Source organism: Perca flavescens, chromosome 7, assembly GCF_004354835.1.
Source record: "Perca flavescens isolate YP-PL-M2 chromosome 7, PFLA_1.0, whole genome shotgun sequence".
NCBI classification, from domain to species: domain Eukaryota; kingdom Metazoa; phylum Chordata; class Actinopteri; order Perciformes; family Percidae; genus Perca; species Perca flavescens.
Genome location: NC_041337.1, coordinates 16,776,325 through 16,793,575, shown reverse-complemented (window position 1 = coordinate 16,793,575; position 17,251 = coordinate 16,776,325). Strand labels below are relative to the sequence as shown.

The window sequence follows — 17,251 nt, the reverse complement described above, 5'->3', positions numbered from 1 at the left end:
ACAAATACATCAGTCCAAAAAGTGAAGGAATATATTTATTTATATTTTTTTATTATGTAACGGTAAAACATTGTCAGGGAATCACCTGGTCAAATGTTGGTGCAAGAATTGTCCGAAGTACATCAAATTATTTATAATAATTATGAAAAACAAATAACTGACAGCCTGGTAAGTTATTCAAATGTAAAAAAAAAATTGCATAAGTTTGTATTGTACACATTTTTGTTGAAACCTTTGTCCTCCAGAGGGGAAACAATCGTTTTTGTAATTTTAAGGATTTGCAGCACGTCAGGGCGTGGGTTCAGTACAAAGCTGACTGAATACATTCAGCATGTTAGTTGGTAGGTGCTTGAGGAACAATATAGGATTTTCTTGTTTTTTGCTTCTTTTATCTCTAACTGCCTTATTCAACAACCGTAACATAATGCATCTACCAGCCCCTCTAAAGTGCACTAATTAACACGTTATAAGATAAGATAGACTTTAGTATTCCCACACTGGGGAAATGTACTTGTTACAGCAGCTCCAAAAATAATTTACACACATCAGAATAAGAAAAAATACACATTAAATAGAATTTAAAAAAGAGAACTCACAGCCTCGTGCGGGGGGTAAGAGGTGTTGCCCGTGATTGATGCCAGCTTGGCTAACTTCCTCCTCTCCCCCACCTTGTCTATGGTATCCAGAGGGCAGACCAGAACAGAGCTAGCTCTCTTCACCAGTCTGTTTAGTCTTTTCCTGTCCTTCTCTGGGCTCCCAGCTCCCCAGTAGGCTACTGCATAAAAGATTGCAGATGCAACCTCAGTGTCATAAAAGGTTTTTAACAGGGTCCTCCACACACCAAAGGAACTTAGTTTCCTTAGCAGGTGGAGACAACTTTGGTCCATTTTGTACAGTACGTCTGTGTTTTTGGACCAGTCCAGTTTATTATTGAGGTGAACACCCAGGTATTTGTATGTCTCCACCATCACGATATTAGCAACCTGGATGTTCACCGGTGAAGTCCGGGGCGGCCTCCTGCGAAAGTCAACCACCATCTCCTTTGTCTTGCTGGCAGTGATGTGAAGGTGGTTTGACTCACACCAGTTGACAAAATCACAGATGACCTCCCGGTATTCCTGGTCGTTCTCCTCTGATACCCGCCCAACAATGGCAGTATTATCAGAGAACTCCTGCATGTGACAGCTGCTTTATATTGTGCCTGAAATCCGCTGTGTACAGGGTGAAGACGAAAGGCAAGGCAAGGCAATTTTATTTATATAGCAAATTTCAGCACAAGGCAACTCAAAGTGCTTCACACAAATCATCAATCATTAAAGTACAAATAACAAAAATAGGGAGTAAAATAAGAATAAAAATAGTAATGAATACAAATTTAAAACCATTTAAGATACATAAAAAAACAAACAATGAATTAACAAAAAGCATTATCAAAAAGTAAGGTCTTCAGCCTTGATTTAAAAGAGCTGAGAGTTGGAAAGGAGCGAGCACTGTACCCTGTGCTGCTCATCACTACGTCAGACACACAGTCCTGGAGCCTCACAGACTGTGGTCTGTCAGTGAGGTAGTTTATGTTCCATGCAGACAGGTGGCAGTCAACTCCAGCTCCTGATAGCTTCTCCCAGAGCAGTGATGGTTGAATTGTATTGAAAGCATGGTGGAAAATCCCAAAAAAAAAAAAAAAAACACAACCCTCACAGTGCTCCCAGTGTTGCCCAGGTTTGACAATGATCTGTGTAATAGAAAGATGAGGGCATCCTCCACCCCTATGCCTTGGTTTGTAAGCGAACTGCAGGGGGTCCAGCTTTGAGCTCACCAGGGTTCTTATGTGTTGAATATAACTCTCTCCATGGTCTTCATCAGGTGTCAGGCTAGTTAAGGCTACCGATCTGAAGTGGTTGGGCTCCCTGCGTAGTTTTAGGTACTGGGACCACACAGGAAGTCTTCCACGGGACTGGAACGCACTCCAGACTAAGGTTCAGGTTGAAGATGTGCAGGATGACCTTACTGAACTGATCTGCACAGTCTTTAAGCAGCCTGGAGCTGATTCCATCTGGGCCCAGGGCCTTTCTTGCCTTGATCTTCTTTAGCTCCTTCTTCACCTGATTGACTGTCATTGATAGACTGCAGGAGGGAGTTGTAGGTGCTCCCTGGTGAGGAGGATGGGGGGAGGGTTGTGAAACCTGGAGAGGTGTGAATTGAGGTAGCCCCAGAGTCTGAAACAAGTCATCATGGCCATTGATGAGATGCATTTTAGTCAGATTGCCGGACTCAAGGTTTACTCCATTTCTTCCATTCTGTAGGGATGAACAAAAATAATCTACAGTTTAAATTAAACACATCATCATATTAAGCTTCTGGTCTGATTGAGTGTTGTTTCTTTCTCTGCATTTTGTGCATTCTTTTCTTAATGTTCACTACGAAAAGAAGCAATTTATGGAGGTTGGAGGTTTGCAACTATGTTATGCAAAATACTACTGAAACTAGTGTAGACGGACTCAAACCTGATACTGACCTGAGAGTTTCCAGTCTGCAGTGTGGACTCTCCAGGACGTCAGACAGCAACTTCACTCCTGATTCCTGAAGTTTGTTTTTGCTCAGGTCCAGCTGTCTCAGATAGGATGGGTTGGACTTCAGAGCTGACACCAGAGAAGGACAGCCTTCATCTGTGACCTGACAGCGTTTCAACCTGCAGGGATTAGAGGATTTTTATGGGGGTACTTTACCATTTATGTGACATTTGGTACGACTGTTGTGTCAGTGAAGCATATCAGTCAATTTGTTCTATTCCTAAATTGTCCAGTTCTTTTCAAAAGTCATTTGATTTCCATAGCACCATAACCACCTCTGCTGAAACAGGCTGTTGGGGTTTATTATCATCACCAGATGAATACATATAATCATGTAAAGCAAGATGTCAGGAAGTCTTTATTTAACACACACAAGCAGCTCAGATGCTATTTATAATGTCAAAAGTTGGAGAAGCAGTGAGAAGTGTCGGTATCATGCACAAACAGCATAAATAACATTTCTAACTGCAAAACCAATTATTTTTTATATTCAAGTAGAGCTCCACACAGAGAAAAAAAGAGAATCCTTACATCAGAGTCTCAAGTCTACAGTGTGGACTCTCCAATCCAGCAGTCAGCAGCTTCACTCCTGAATCCTGTAGATCATTTTCACTGAGATCAAGCTCTCTGAGACTGGAAGGGTTGGACATCAGAGTCGAAGCCAGAGAAGCACAGGAACTCTCTGACAACCAGCAGCTCCTCAATCTAAATAAAAGAATAAACTATGTAGTTATAGAATACATTATACCGGTGTTGAAATGCTGTTGGAACACATCAACAGGCTTTCATAACTGAACAAATATATATAAATCAGAGCTGTGGATGGTTAAATGCTGTAGAATTTATAAAATCACATGCTTAAAATGAAACTTAAGAACACAACAGGAATCCAAGTTCAAATCATCCTCCTCCAACAAGAAAAATAAATTTGCATGTTGCATGTTGTGCAGCCAAGCACTATTCAAACCCACAGAGCTGTATCTGAAATTATACTCAAAATGCCAAAAGTTCATATATACAGTAAATCTGGCTGAATTTGGCCCAACTGCCACATTGTCTATTTGACATACTGCTGCAGGGTCTAATTAATAAATATTTCACTCAATATGAAAGTGTAGCTTCAATAAAGAAAGGTAAAGGAAATTGTGAATTTGAAACTAAATAGCTATTAGTTATATTGTGCTCTTGCCCTGCCCCTTGCGTTCCTTGAAACGTCATCAGTAATTGTTAATTGCTCCCATTTCCTGATTATGATGCTGTGTTTTAAACAGTTGCAAATTGTTTCATCACAAAAAGCAAAAGCCCCAAAATTAACGCATTTCAATTTCATACTTCTTTATAATTCACTACTTTTCAAGGGAAATATTGTACTTTTCACTCCACTACGTTTCTTTGACAGATATAGTTACTGTTTACTTATAAAATGTGAAGTAGAATGATCATACTTTATAAGATCATCTCCTTCCCAATAGTATATAAATATAAGTTAAATGTGGCTCTACTTCAACAAGCTATGGCATTAAAATGCTTATACTCTTTGGGCCCTATTTTAACGATCTGAAACGCAAGTATCAAACGGCAAACGCAAGTAGCTTTGTGGGTGGATCTCGGGCGCTGTTAGTATTATACCGGCGGGATAAATGAGTCTTGCGCCCAACGCAAATCTAAAATGGGTTGGTCTGAAGTAGCTACATTACTCATCCATGGGCGCACGCTAGGAGACCAAAGTTTGCTATTGATTTTTCTTTTTGACAAAATGTAAATAAAGAAATGTCACAAAAACATACTTTCCGATGTTTTGGGCTCACTCTCATTGATTCACAAGGTTATGAATGCATGGTGGCAATTTTGCAATGTAGTCTAACATTAGACCGAGAACACTACGGCCAAGCATGCGCCCTTAAAATAGCATCTGAATAACGTGACACTGACTTTAGACTAGCTTTTTCCTGGTCTGTGGCGGAATGGGTTTCTGAAACTGCAAAATAGCACTAAGGAACGTTTGCGCTGGAACACGCCTCCTCTTTTTGCTGAACCGCCCCCGGGAGCGCAAGTTCATTCCCTAATTTACCGACATGAGTCTGTGGAGGGAAAAGTCTGCTGTGCGTCGGGTGCAAAATAGGAATGATACATGCGTCAGTGTACAAAGGCAATTGCGCTGGGTGCAAAATAGGGCCCTTTATCACCAATACCAATCTATGGTCCCCTGTTCCTCACACCACGAGACATTTGAGGTTGTGGCTTCAAAACTTTCTAACCCTTTGGAGACACTGTGGACACCTTTAAAACACAGCTCAAGACCTATCAGTTTAGACTTGATTTGTTTGTTCCTATTTTATTTTTATTTATACTTCATTATATTAATTTGCTTTCTTGTTGAGTTGAACAAGACAGAGCTGCTCGGCTGAATGTAGTTCCTCTGTTGCTTTTATGCTGTGCACCTTGGTTATGTATTTTCATAGCAGCCTATGCCTTGTGGATTTGTTGTGTGGGACACTGCGACCCCACCTTATTTTATTTGCATCTAATAGAAACGGCATCAATTCAATTTTATTTATAGTATCAAATCATAACAAGAGTTATCTCAAGACACTTTACAGATAGAGTTGGTCTAAACCACACTCTATATACAAAGACCCAACAATTCCAGTAATTCCCCCAAGAGCAAGCATTTAGAGAAACATCATTCTGTCTTCTGAACTTAGTGACTTGAGAGTAAAAGGTAATAATGCTGTTTATCCCTTGTTATTTTATGGTTTTGAATATGTACCTCAACAATGCTATGCAGTATTCAATATGCTTTTCTATTAAGTAAAGAATAGGTTATAACATTATGTTAGTGAATCACAATACTATTGTTTTTATACTGATGTATCAAAATTATTGTCAGTGTAATATTGATTTAATATTCATGTTTATTGAAAACACGCAGACTGACCTAAGAGCTTCCAGTCCACAATGTGGACTCTCCAGTCCAGCGCACAGCAACTTGACTCCTGAATCCTGCAGATCGTTATTGCTTAGTTCCAACTCTCTCAGGCTGGAGGGGTTGGACTTGAAAGTGGAGGCCAAAGATGTACAGCAGTTCTCCGTAAGCCCACATCTATCAAGCCTGCAATTTTGGGATTCATATTAAAACAGTTGTTGGTAACCCTAGTTCAATGAGCATGGGCACAGTCTTGTCCAACAGGCTCTATACACTTGCCTACTCACTACTGCGGAACAGCAAAACTGGTCACCAGTCACCTTTACTGCTGCCTTTATAAATGGCAGTCTTACCCCACCCTGGTAATAGATGACTAGTCACACTTTCAGGCAAGCACAGTTTGTAATATAGCAGATCTCTTCAGTATCAACCTACTCTAATGCTCCATTCCTCTCCATGTAGGAGGAGGTGGAGGGGCTAATACCTTGGGAAATTGATTTGATGGTGTAGAAAGAAGAAACACATCTTGCTGGAACTCCAATGGAATGCCTGTAACAGTCTGCAGAACTGAAAGGAGGTTGGTAAGTACTACTATTTGTACTACTACTTGTACTAAAAGTAGAATACAAATTTGGATTGAACTGCGCGGCAAAAGTGTGAAAGCCTATAGAGCCTGTTAAGAAAAGAGAAATAGAACTTGTGCTTTCCTTTTATTCATTAAAAATATCTTTCAGTTGCCATCTGCTATAAGAACAAATATTTAATATACAAATATTTTCCTCACTAAAGACGTATGATCTACAGGAGTGAACTCACCTCAGACACTTCAGTCTACATTGAGGACTCTTGAGTGCAGAAGACAGCAGAGTTACTCCTAAATCCTTCACCTTGTTTTGACTCAGGTCTAGCTCGCTGATATGGGAGGGGTTGACCTTCATAGCTGAGGACAGATGTGCACAGCAGGTCTCTGAAAGCCTGCAGCAACGTAATCTAGATACAATTATGAAGTATAAAGAATGTTAACTATTGAAGCAAAAATGCTTGGATAGAATTTCATTAAAATATTGATTGTGTCATTATCTAATTAGAGCTATATGACTGTGACCACAGTAGTCATTTAAACTTAATATCTACAAAGTTAATACAATTCTGTCTAACCTCAGAGTCTCCAGTCTACAGTGTGGACTCTCAAGGCCAGTAGACAACAGCTTCACCCCCGAATCCTTAAGATAGTTGTTGTTACTTAGGTCCAGCTCTCTCAGGTTGGAGGAGGTGGACTTCAGCGCTGATGCCAGAGAATCACAACAACCTTCTGACAAACTGCAGTTCTTCAATCTAAAAAAAGGACATAGTTAATAAAAAAAAACTCATAACACATAAACACTTATTCCATTTAGATCTATTCAGGTCTAAATATGTAGGTCAACATTGCTATGCTGTAATAGTGGGTGCTTGTGATGGTAGATTAACTTTGCTATTTTACTTATGGGGATGAGCATTATATATACTTTATAAAAATGTATTTAAATCAAATGTCATCAATTTGTTATATAATACAGTTCCAGGCAGATATCCTAAAGGCCCAAATTCCATAGAAACAAATATTATTGCATTGCAGCTTTGAAGTGAAGAGCTGTCTGAAAGGTGGCTCACCTTAGTATCTTCAATCTGCAGTTTGGACTCCCCAATCCAACAGACAACTGCTTCACTCCTGAATCTAGCAGATAGTCATTTTCACTCAGGTCCAGCTCCCGCAGATGGGAAGTGTTGGACATCAGAGCTGAGGACAGAACTTCACAATGCCACTCAGAGAGTCCACAGCCAGAGAGTCTGCAAACACATTTCATGTTAAGTCAGTATTAACCATGTGGCAAAGGTACTGAGCAAAACAATTAATTCATGAAATTAATTAGCAATACTATGAATACTACTTTTTGTTGTTTACTGCCAAGATAGCTATTATTAACTAATATTAACTCATTTGCAAAATCTGACAAAGACTGTCAATAGAAAAGTCTACTTACTACCTTTTTCGCATCTCAAAATCTTCAGATCAGTGACAGAATGGAATCAGTTACATCTGCTGATAAATTAACTTCCTTGCTCAAGGTAATTCAATGTATTATGTATAACAACATTTGTAAACTGACTATGTATTAGAAACTAAACATTTTTACTGTAACAAACAATGCCAATAGGCATAAAGGTTACTTTACATGACAGATTCACATCTGTACTTACCGAGCGTCTCTGCAGTTTCTTACAGCTGGGAGCAATCTCCGTCTTCCATCACCTGTAGCATTGTAATTCTTCAGGTCCAACACCTCTAGAACATCTTCTGACATCTGTAGCATGTAGGCAAGAGCTGAGCATTGGGTCTTGGTGAGTTTCTTATCGGATCTGTTGCCTGACTGCAGGAACTCTTGGATCTCCTGGTGCACCGAGTGGTCATTCATCTCCATCAAACAGTGGAAGACATTAATACTTCGGTCAGGCGAGATATCATAAGCATTCATCTTCTTCAGGTTGTTTATTGCACTCTGGATGCTTTCTGGACTGCTCGCTGTCCAGCCCAGCAGACTTCCTAAGAGACCACGGTTGGACTCCAATAACAGGCCATGAAGGAAGCGAACAAAGAGGTCCAGGTGGCCATTTACACTGTGAAGGGATTTCTCCACAACTCGACTGAGGAAGTTATCCAGACCTAGGTCACTGCTTTTTCTTTCCCAGTCTTCTCCCAAGAAAGTCGCCAGAACTTCGATGTTCTTGTTCAGATAACAGTCGACCATGTAGACAGCAGCGAGAAATTCCTGAATACTTAAATGAACAAAGCAGTAAATAGTTTTCTGAAAAAGCACACGCTCTCTTTTGAAGATCTCTGTGCACAGTCCTGAGAAAACTAAGGCTTCTTCGACATCAAGACCACATCTCTCCAGGTCATCTTGGTAGAAGATGATGTTCCCTTTTTCCAGATGTTCGAACGCAAGTCTCCCCAACTTCCGAAGGACTTCCCCATCTGTCTGCTTCAGCTCCTGTTGGGTCATCTCATCTCCTTTATCGTACTTCTGTGTATTTCTCTTGGACTGGACCAGCAGAAAGTGTGAGTACATCTCAGTCAGAGACTTGGGAAGCTCTTTTTTGTCTGTAATCAACATGTGCTCCAGAACTGTCGCAGTGATCCAACAGAAAACTGGGATGTGACACATAATGTAGAGGCTCCTGGATGCCTTGATGTGTGAGAAGATTCTGCCGGACATTGAATCATCATTGAATCTTCTCCTGAAGTACTCCTCCTTCTGAGTGTCAGTGAATCCTCGTACTTCTGTTATCCTATCAACATATGAAGGAGGGATCTGATTGGCTGCTGCAGGTCTGGAAGTTATCCAAAGGACAGCCGAGGGAAGCAGATTCCCCTTGATGAGGTTTGTCAACAGCAAGTTGACTGATGATGTCTGTGTGACTTCGGACACAACCTCAGTGTTCTGGAAATCCAACAAAAGTCTGCTCTCGTCCAGGCCGTCAAAGATGAACAAAACTTTACAAAGAGCAAGACTTTCTGCTGTGACCATGTGTAGTGTTGGATCAAAATCATGTAGCAGCCTGAGAAGACTGTACTGCTTCTCTTTGATCAAGTTCAGCTCCCGGAACGAAAGCGGAAACACAAAGCTGACATCTTGATTTTCCAGGCCCTCTGCCCAGTCAAGAATAAACTTCTGCACTAAGAAGGTTTTTCCGATGCCAGCAATGCCATTTGTCAGAACTACTCTGATTAATCTCTTTTGGCCAGGTAAGACCTTAAAGATGTTGTGACATTTGATTGGAGTGTCATTAAGGGTCTCCATTTTGGATACTGTCTCAAGTTGCCACACTTCATGTTGGATATTAACTCCTTCGCACTGTCCTTCAATGATATACAGCTCAGTGTAGATCCTAGTTAGGCGGGTTTGAGATCCTGCTTTAGCAGTTCCCTCTATTGCAAATTCAGATCTTCTTCTGTGACGAATCTTATGCTTGTCTAAACCCTCCTGCCGACTGCCAGTAACTGAAAGATACACAATAAAAGAACAAATAAGGTTAAAGAAATATATAGCATCTCCTAAAAACAATCAGCAGTCAGTTTGGTCTTAACTTTGAGATTAAAGTCAACACTAATTGCTACATATTAACTGGTTAGTTTAACACTGCATACAGGAAGGAGGTGGGGCATTTAACTTTCTGGTCTTTTCCTCAATGTAGAAAAAACAAAAGAGATGGTGATTGACTTTAGGAGGAGGGCTGGCTAGTCCTATCACATGCCGCTGACCATTGGTGGTGCCAATGTGGAGGAGGTAAACACTAAAGTTCCTGGGGGTTCACTTAGCAGACGACCTGACCGCCACCATCAACACTTTAGCCATCATCAAGTAAGCCCAGTAGCAGCTCCTACGCCAAACCGAAAACTCAGAAAGGCAGGTCTCCCCACCCTACACCTCGCCACCTTCTACAAGGGCACCACTGAATCTGTCCTAATTTACGGCCTCACTTCCTGGTTCGGCAACTGCAAGGAATACGAGAGACAACAGTTGCACAGGATTGTGAAGACGGCCAGGTAAGTTATTGGTGCCTCCCTTCCCTTCCTGCTGGAGCTGTTTTATCAACGCTGTGCTCGCAAAGCCATCAGCATGATACGGGACCCTCATCACCATTCCCACAGCCTGTTCTCCATCCTGCCATCAGGAAAGCTGGTACAGGAGCATCAGCACCAGATCCAGCAGGATGCTAAATAGCTTTTTTCCACAGGCAGTTAGGATTGTAAATGGTCTGCATCCCACTGCCTGCACCAACTGCCACTTTGCTCGTTTGAAAGCCATGATGTCTCTCTCTCATGGGTGGGCCAAATTCTCTGGGCGGGCATAGCAGAGAAAGGGGAGGTAACCTTGCTCCTTATGCGCTCATAAGGAGCACGATTCCAGATCGGCCCATCTGAGCTTTCATTTTCTCAAAGGCAGAACAGGATACCCAGGGCTCGGTTTACAGCTATCGCCATTTCTAGCCACTGGGGGACCATAGGCAGGCTGGGGGAACTCATATTAATGTTAAAAAAACTCATAAAGTGAAGTTTTCATGCCATGGGACCTTTAACGCACTGTGCTGCTAACTACATACTACAGCACTTTAACACACTGTACCGTCAACTTTTTTAACTGTTTTTAAATGTTTTTCATATTTTAGTCTATGTATTCTTATGTACGTATGTATGATTGTTGTCTTCTCCTGTTGCACTGCAAGTGGCTGGTGGAGAAGTGGTCTTTTCATTTTCATCATGTATGTAAGTACACAAGGAACTATGACAAATAAATTAATCTGAATCTGAACACGGGTTTGTCTGTTACCTCATTAATAATCTAATGATCATTTATCGCTTCTGTTCCCTTTGATATTTTTTTACGGTGATGGTAATTGTATCAACCAAACTCTCTGGGAAAAAAAACTCTGCTTTAGAAACACTAGATACTTACTTGGTTCAGTGCTGCTTTGACTGGGTGTCTGAAGTTCCGAACTTCTTCTGAATCTTTTTCCACATTGGGGACAGGGGGGGTTTCCTGTTGATTCACATTGTTCCAGGTATGGCACAGTGCATTCCCTGCAGAAGTAGTGTCTACAGGTGGTAGACCGTGGATCCCTGAGGACGTCCTGGCACAAAGCACAGCATGCCAGCTGCTCCTCGATAACACCACTCGCCCTTTTCCTGTCCCTGTGAAGATGAAGGCATTTGTGCTTTCAAAATTAGTGATGTGTTAATGTTTAGCTCAAATTGAGATTGTTATTGAAAATCCTTAAAAAGACAATGATGAAATATTGCATTCACAACAGGGTTTTCCCTGCTTAGGGCCATCTACAGTATGATGCAACATAAGTGCGTCAAAAATTAGGGAAAATTCCAGTTTTCAGCACCACTGCTGAAAATGTGCTGTTAGTCTCGTTTGCTGTTACAGACCATTTATGATCATCGGATGGAACATTACACAGTTTCACAAACGTGTAAAAAGTTACATATAGTCACTTTAACAACCAACTAAAAAATGTCCACAGACCTATGGACCTATGGCCAGCCTGTATGAGCATGTATCACCAATGGAATTTAAATCATGCTGCTGTGTGTTACAGTTGGTCCTACTAGACACTTGTCAAGAGTGCCTTGCATGCCTGAACACAACAGTTCTTAGTCAGTTGTTGACTAAGAACTTTGCAGGTGTACACTGAACAACTTAAAACTTGAGAAAGATTTTTTTGTCAGAAGAGCCATAAAAAGTAACAACAAATGGGAGGTTGCATTTTTTATATATTAGAGGATGGATACCTGAACCGAGCCCGTCGGGACCCGGCGGTCCCAGCACTACCCGGACGGAATTTAGAAATTATATTTGGGTTTGGGTTGGGCTCGGTCACATCAAAGCGATAAGGCATTGAACACTTTAAATTTAAAACGTGCGCTTGTTGCCCCGTGTGCGCTGATGCGCTCATCTGTTGACATTTACAAATGCCTTCCTACAAACGTACATGTGTCATTAGTATGAGAATAAAATTTGATTTTAACTGTGTCGGGCTCGGGTCAGTTTCGGACATAAATATCTTAATGCCTGTCGGGCTCGGGCCGGGCTCGGTTACTGCTCTGTCGGACGCGGGCCTGGCTCACACAGAAAAATGTGGCCCGATCCGCACTCTAGATATATAGTTCTTCTGTGTAATGTTTTCATTATTTTTAAAATGTGTGTTATCTAGGTAACTATCAAGATAATGAAAACAATTACAGTATAATCTTTGGGCAAGTGTGTTCACCACTATTGTTAATGAAACATTTCACTGCCTCATCTGCATTGAGATTCTATGTCAATACTCCTCTCGTCCCATCTTTAAGCCATACACTCCGCATTGGGCACAAAAATGTCCAACAAATATTGGCAAGTTTGGCAACGCATATTTCAAGGTCAGGAAAATACCAGCAAATTGATTTCCTTAGTAGTTATTTACTACCATGAAAATACATCAAATGTTCAATAACAAATATGTGAAATGTTCTTGCATTTAAACAATCATCTGACTCTCATTCCTCTGCTCACCTGGGGCACAATCCATACTGGAAATCTGATTTGTTCTATACATGACATGTGTAGATGGATGAGGTTGGGCATTGACCTTGAATGGTTAGGGTAAGGACTCAGGAGCATAGCCCATTGGTCAGGGGATATGACCTGAACAAATTGGGTCCCAGTACTGATCAGGTGGTGACAGTTGTAAAAGGATTTGCAACAGGCTTCAAGGTATTGTTTTCTCTTATTGTGTAGGTGTGTCAGTTACCCAATCAGCAGTGACGTGTATAAAGCCTGCTGTATTAAAATGGCAGTGCGCTTGCAACACAACAGGGTGTTCAATCACTGTTTCTGTTTAAATAAACGTTTTGCTATGTTTTGTCGGTGCTGAATTGGCCCATTTCCACTTTCCCTCATCAGCCCTGCATAAACCCTCTTTCCTGCCTTTCCAATCCCCTGATGGTTCTCCAACAGCTAGTTTATATTGCATTCCTTGTTTTTTTTTTATAAAAACTAACATTCAGTTTGCTTAACTTTTATTATAAAAATAATAATAATTGTTTATGTAAAAGAAATGGTTTGCAGGTGAGTGGGACATGAAGAATTTTTTTCTTCCAAAGGGGGCATGACAAAAAAAAGTAAAGAATAAGGAAAACTCTTACTTTGTGTCCAATAGTCCAAGTTCATTAGTGAAGGCAAGAGGAATGTCTATGGACTGGTCACTCTTCAGAGGCAGACAGCTGGATACTGGAGACTCTGGTCTAACAGAAAAGTCAGTAACACAAGCTCACATTAGACATTGAAATCAGTGTGTTTCACCACAGGATGCTTTTGTAGATGATCACCCATTTGGCTACATTTGAGATTAACTTGATGCATACATTAGTGTTCTAATTAGAGCAGATTTAGTGTATTTTGTGATGTTGATTCACATATCCATACATGTTATTGTTTTCAAAAAACACAAACTTGTTGCGTGTTTACTTACCTTCCACTGACCTAAGCATCCTCTGTGTCCTGACTTACCAGAGTTACATCCATAACTGCTGTCACCAGCCAGTTAGACTAAATGAAATTGGTAACACCAGACAGTATCTCTTGCTCGTGTTGTGTTACATAATGTATTATTATAAAAAAAAATCCTTAATATCAAGAATTGTTTATTTAAAAGAAATGGTTTGCAGGTGGGTGGGGCATGAAACATTTTTCTTCCAAAGGGGGGCATGACAAAAAAAGTTAAGATTAAGGAAAACTCTTACCTTGTGTCGAATAGTTCATTACTGAAGGCAAGAGGAATATCTTTGGACTGGTCACTCTTCAGAGACAGACAGCTGGATACTGGAGACTCTGCTCTGCCCTCCTCATCCTTCCCATAAACACTCATCTTTGGTCCAAGTAGTCTCGCATTGCCAGACTTTAGTCCTCAACGAAAGAAAAGTATAGTTTCCGTCTTACTGTAATGCACTGAAGACGTCATCGCTTGCCACTGAACTGAACTGAAACTGAACTGAAACCTGAAACTTCCTACATTAATAATAACCATTGACTGTTATGATAATGATAATAACAAATCAGCTGTATGTTACTATAATACTAATTATGTATGATTAAGAAGCTCACTGTTGGAAATGTTGCTTATTTCGTAAAGCCATATAAATAGTTTAAAGTCTCAGCCAGCTACCTCATTAAAGAAAGTTTGAATCACTTTTCAACTTTCAAGACAGGCTAGTTTTACGCTTTACATACCCAATTACATTACATCTTACGTTAATACACATTAATTTTAACCTCTCATTCGGAGACAATTAGACCATACGATTTAATAGCCTAGCAGAGCAGATCTATCATAAATTCAAGCACCCTCGCCCATTTACCTACCTCATTGGCCAAGGACTTTAAATCCGTTCACTTTCATCAATCCATCCATTATCTACGCTCTTGTTAAGCCTACTGAACATGCATAGCCATATCACTTAACCGTTAAGTTTAGCTCTTACTTCCTTGAAGAACGAACGTAGGCTACAACCGCATTTCCGCGGTCAAATATCAGACTGCAACCGTATTCTAATATTTACGGTAAATGAAGTGGGACTGGGAAGAGGGGAAGAATTATAGTTTTTTCCAATTGCTAAAATACAATTTTGCAAACTAGACTGGTTTTATCAAAATACTTAACACAATTCACAAAACCACACACCCAAACTGAAAAATACCTCATATATCCTGCAAAATGTACCACTGCAACCAAAACTACATATAGCATTATCTAAATCAAACTTTTGCACCAAATGGCACAGATGTCATTCATGTTACCAGATTATTGTCTAACCAACTAAACACTGTTGGGCATAATGAAAAACACTCTCATCTTTAGTATGCTTTGCCCATAATACTAAAATAGTTCAAATTGTAGAAAATTCTTCAGATTGTTCACATGTAGGCCTACAGACATATTTGCAGATACACACATATGCTGTTGAAAAATTTATTTTTCACCAAACAAGTCAGTGCAACTTATGCACAGCAGATATATTTACATTGGACTGAACAAAAATATGCTCACAAAAAACAGTAAACTAAAAAAATAAAATTGCAGAAAACATATCTACAAAATTATACAATATCTGCACAAAAAAATCACCTGTGGTTTTTTCATAGTGCTTACTTCCTGATTGAAGTGGTAACAATTAACCATTGAGGTGTTTGGCCTTCACATATATTGGTCAATTAGCTCATGTAGTGTCATTTTGAATGGCAGTGTTTTGAAATGGCAAACATGTGACTTTATGTCAGATTCTTGTGTCTTATGCAGAGAACCGTGTTCAGTGCATTTAAAAAGTGCCATTTTGAATTGCAAAATGTGTGTAAAGCAGAAAATGTGTTTAGACTTTTGGAGACTTGAGAAGAGGTTTTGCTCTCTGTGTGTTAGTTTAAATAATTGTGCTATGCATGTCATTTTAGTGTGTTAGCAATTGGAAAAAACTGTAATACATCTATGGAAGACTGGGAAGTCAGAATTTCCATATTTCCAGCATTTTGTTTTTTTGTTGGTATTTCCAGCATGGGAATGATTGATTTACAAGGAATATCTTTATGGCATACGCCTACTATCTAACTGGGACATTTTGGGACAGATTGGCAGGGATTTGCTATGGACAAAATACACACAGCGATACCCTGGTAAGAGTAAATTATGTTTAACCATGAATCTTCATAATTTATATAGCATACATTAATGTATTGTGTGAAGAGTTAACTTCATTTAATATTGTATCTTTCACGGGTGCAAATGTTCCACCAAAACAAGTTCCTTACCGAGTCCATTTTGCAGAGCCACCGACCTTCGCTGTGTCCAGAAATCAGCGCCTCCCAGGACAGTTGTGATTGGTTTAAAGCACATGTGTCAAACTCAAGGCCCGTGGGCCAAATCCGGCCTATCGCAGATTTTGATCCGGCCCGCATATCAATTTTAGGTTCATAATGCATTTTGGCCCACCTAGTTTTTGTCTCACTTTTTTAACGTTTTGTCACTTTTTCTTAAGTTTTTGTCACTTTTGCCGATGCTTTGGCGCTTTTCTTTAACGTTTTTGACACTTTTTCCAACGTCTTTTGTCGCAGATTCCAACTTTTCTTCCGATGTTTTTGTCGCCTTTTTTTTTAATAGCTAACTTACTTGTTTGGGGCTTTATGTCGACCAAGCTGTAAGTGACAAGATATGAGACGCAATAATACAGTCAAAGATATTTGACTTTTTCGATGAAATAAAAGTATGTGAATAAACTAAACATGTCTGGCCCTTGATGTGATTCTTATTTTCCAGCGTGGCCCTTAGTGAAACAAAGTTTGACACCCGTGGTTTAAAGGAATGAAACAACCCAGAGCAGTTTTTTTCTCCTATCCTGGAATGTATGTGGACGAGCCCGACCTCCGCAGCACTGTGGAGGTAGGTCTGGCAATGCAAGTCTAAGGTGTACTGTATGGTACATTTGGAATAATTTATTTCACTGCATTTTATTTTATACCTATATAGTGTATTTATCTTGTTAATTAAAATGTATCAAATATATTTGTTTTCATTTTCAGAATTAGATGAAAACTAATTTAATTGAAAGTTAATTTTTATTTTTTATTAAAATTGCTGTTTTTGCAGCACCTGCAAATGAAAAATGAAGTAATGTTGGAAGATTGGCATAAATGTCTTTTCTGTTATTTAAGCTATAGGCAGGAGTCCAGGCCAATCGTTTTCTGTAGACTATTGCTACTGAGTAGGCTACTCCATGGATGGAAGTACTCCCATAGTGATCCAGCAAGTGATGAACTCGTCAAAAGTCGCCACAAGCATCAACCTCACGCCTTGACCTTTCATTTACCGTAAACGTGAGAATACGAGCGCGGTCTAATTTTACGGCTTTTGGTGAGATGGGGAAATGTGACCGGAAACTCTATTACTTTCATCAGTCAGTTTCTTACAGTATTTCTCAATTGTTTACACTATGGAATTGTAGTTCTTGAGACACAATGAACACAATCTATCTCGTGGGCTACCAACACTTTAAACCAATTCTGCCTATTATTATCCTGCTTTAGGCTACACTCTATTGCAGTTCTAAACCACGGTTTTTTTTTCTTTCAAACGCAACACAATTCTTTACATTTGGCACAATCTTTTGAAATAGCATCACTTG

At 39.9% G+C, this 17,251-nt stretch overlaps 1 protein-coding gene across 4 annotated transcripts; it reads right to left on the bottom strand.

Annotated features, from left to right (window-relative positions):
- Positions 1 to 1,347: 1,347 nt before the first annotated feature.
- LOC114558824 (NACHT, LRR and PYD domains-containing protein 12) lies at positions 1,348 to 14,599 on the bottom strand. 4 transcript variants are annotated; one of them, XM_028583077.1, is made up of 12 exons: positions 14,445 to 14,599; positions 13,826 to 13,988; positions 13,229 to 13,327; positions 10,995 to 11,230; positions 7,738 to 9,538; positions 7,150 to 7,326; positions 6,655 to 6,831; positions 6,313 to 6,486; positions 5,509 to 5,682; positions 3,102 to 3,275; positions 2,516 to 2,689; positions 1,348 to 2,297 (listed from the first exon to the last, which is right to left on the bottom strand). In XM_028583077.1, the coding sequence occupies exons 2-12, from the start codon at positions 13,948 to 13,950 to the stop codon at positions 2,279 to 2,281; spliced, it is 3,330 nt and encodes a 1,109-aa protein (XP_028438878.1). In that variant the 5' UTR covers positions 13,951 to 13,988; positions 14,445 to 14,599; the 3' UTR covers positions 1,348 to 2,278. The 4 variants fall into 4 exon arrangements, with proteins under 4 accessions (XP_028438878.1, XP_028438880.1, XP_028438879.1 ...); XM_028583079.1 differs by having other exon boundaries at positions 6,313 to 6,471; XM_028583078.1 differs by having other exon boundaries at positions 13,826 to 13,980.
- Positions 14,600 to 17,251: the final 2,652 nt, after the last annotated feature.

Excerpts from the sequence above, each read along its gene's own strand:
- LOC114558824 (XM_028583077.1), bottom strand. The coding sequence starts at position 13,950 with ATGAGTGTTTATGGGAAGGATGAGGAGGGCAGAGCAGAGTCTCCAGTA. Across the intron at positions 6,487-6,654 it reads TGTAGACTGGAGACTCTGAG|ATTACGTTGCTGCAGGCTTT; the intron begins GTTAGACAGAAT and ends AATTGTATCTAG. Across the intron at positions 3,276-5,508 it reads TGTGGACTGGAAGCTCTTAG|ATTGAGGAGCTGCTGGTTGT; the intron begins GTCAGTCTGCGT and ends TCTTTTATTTAG.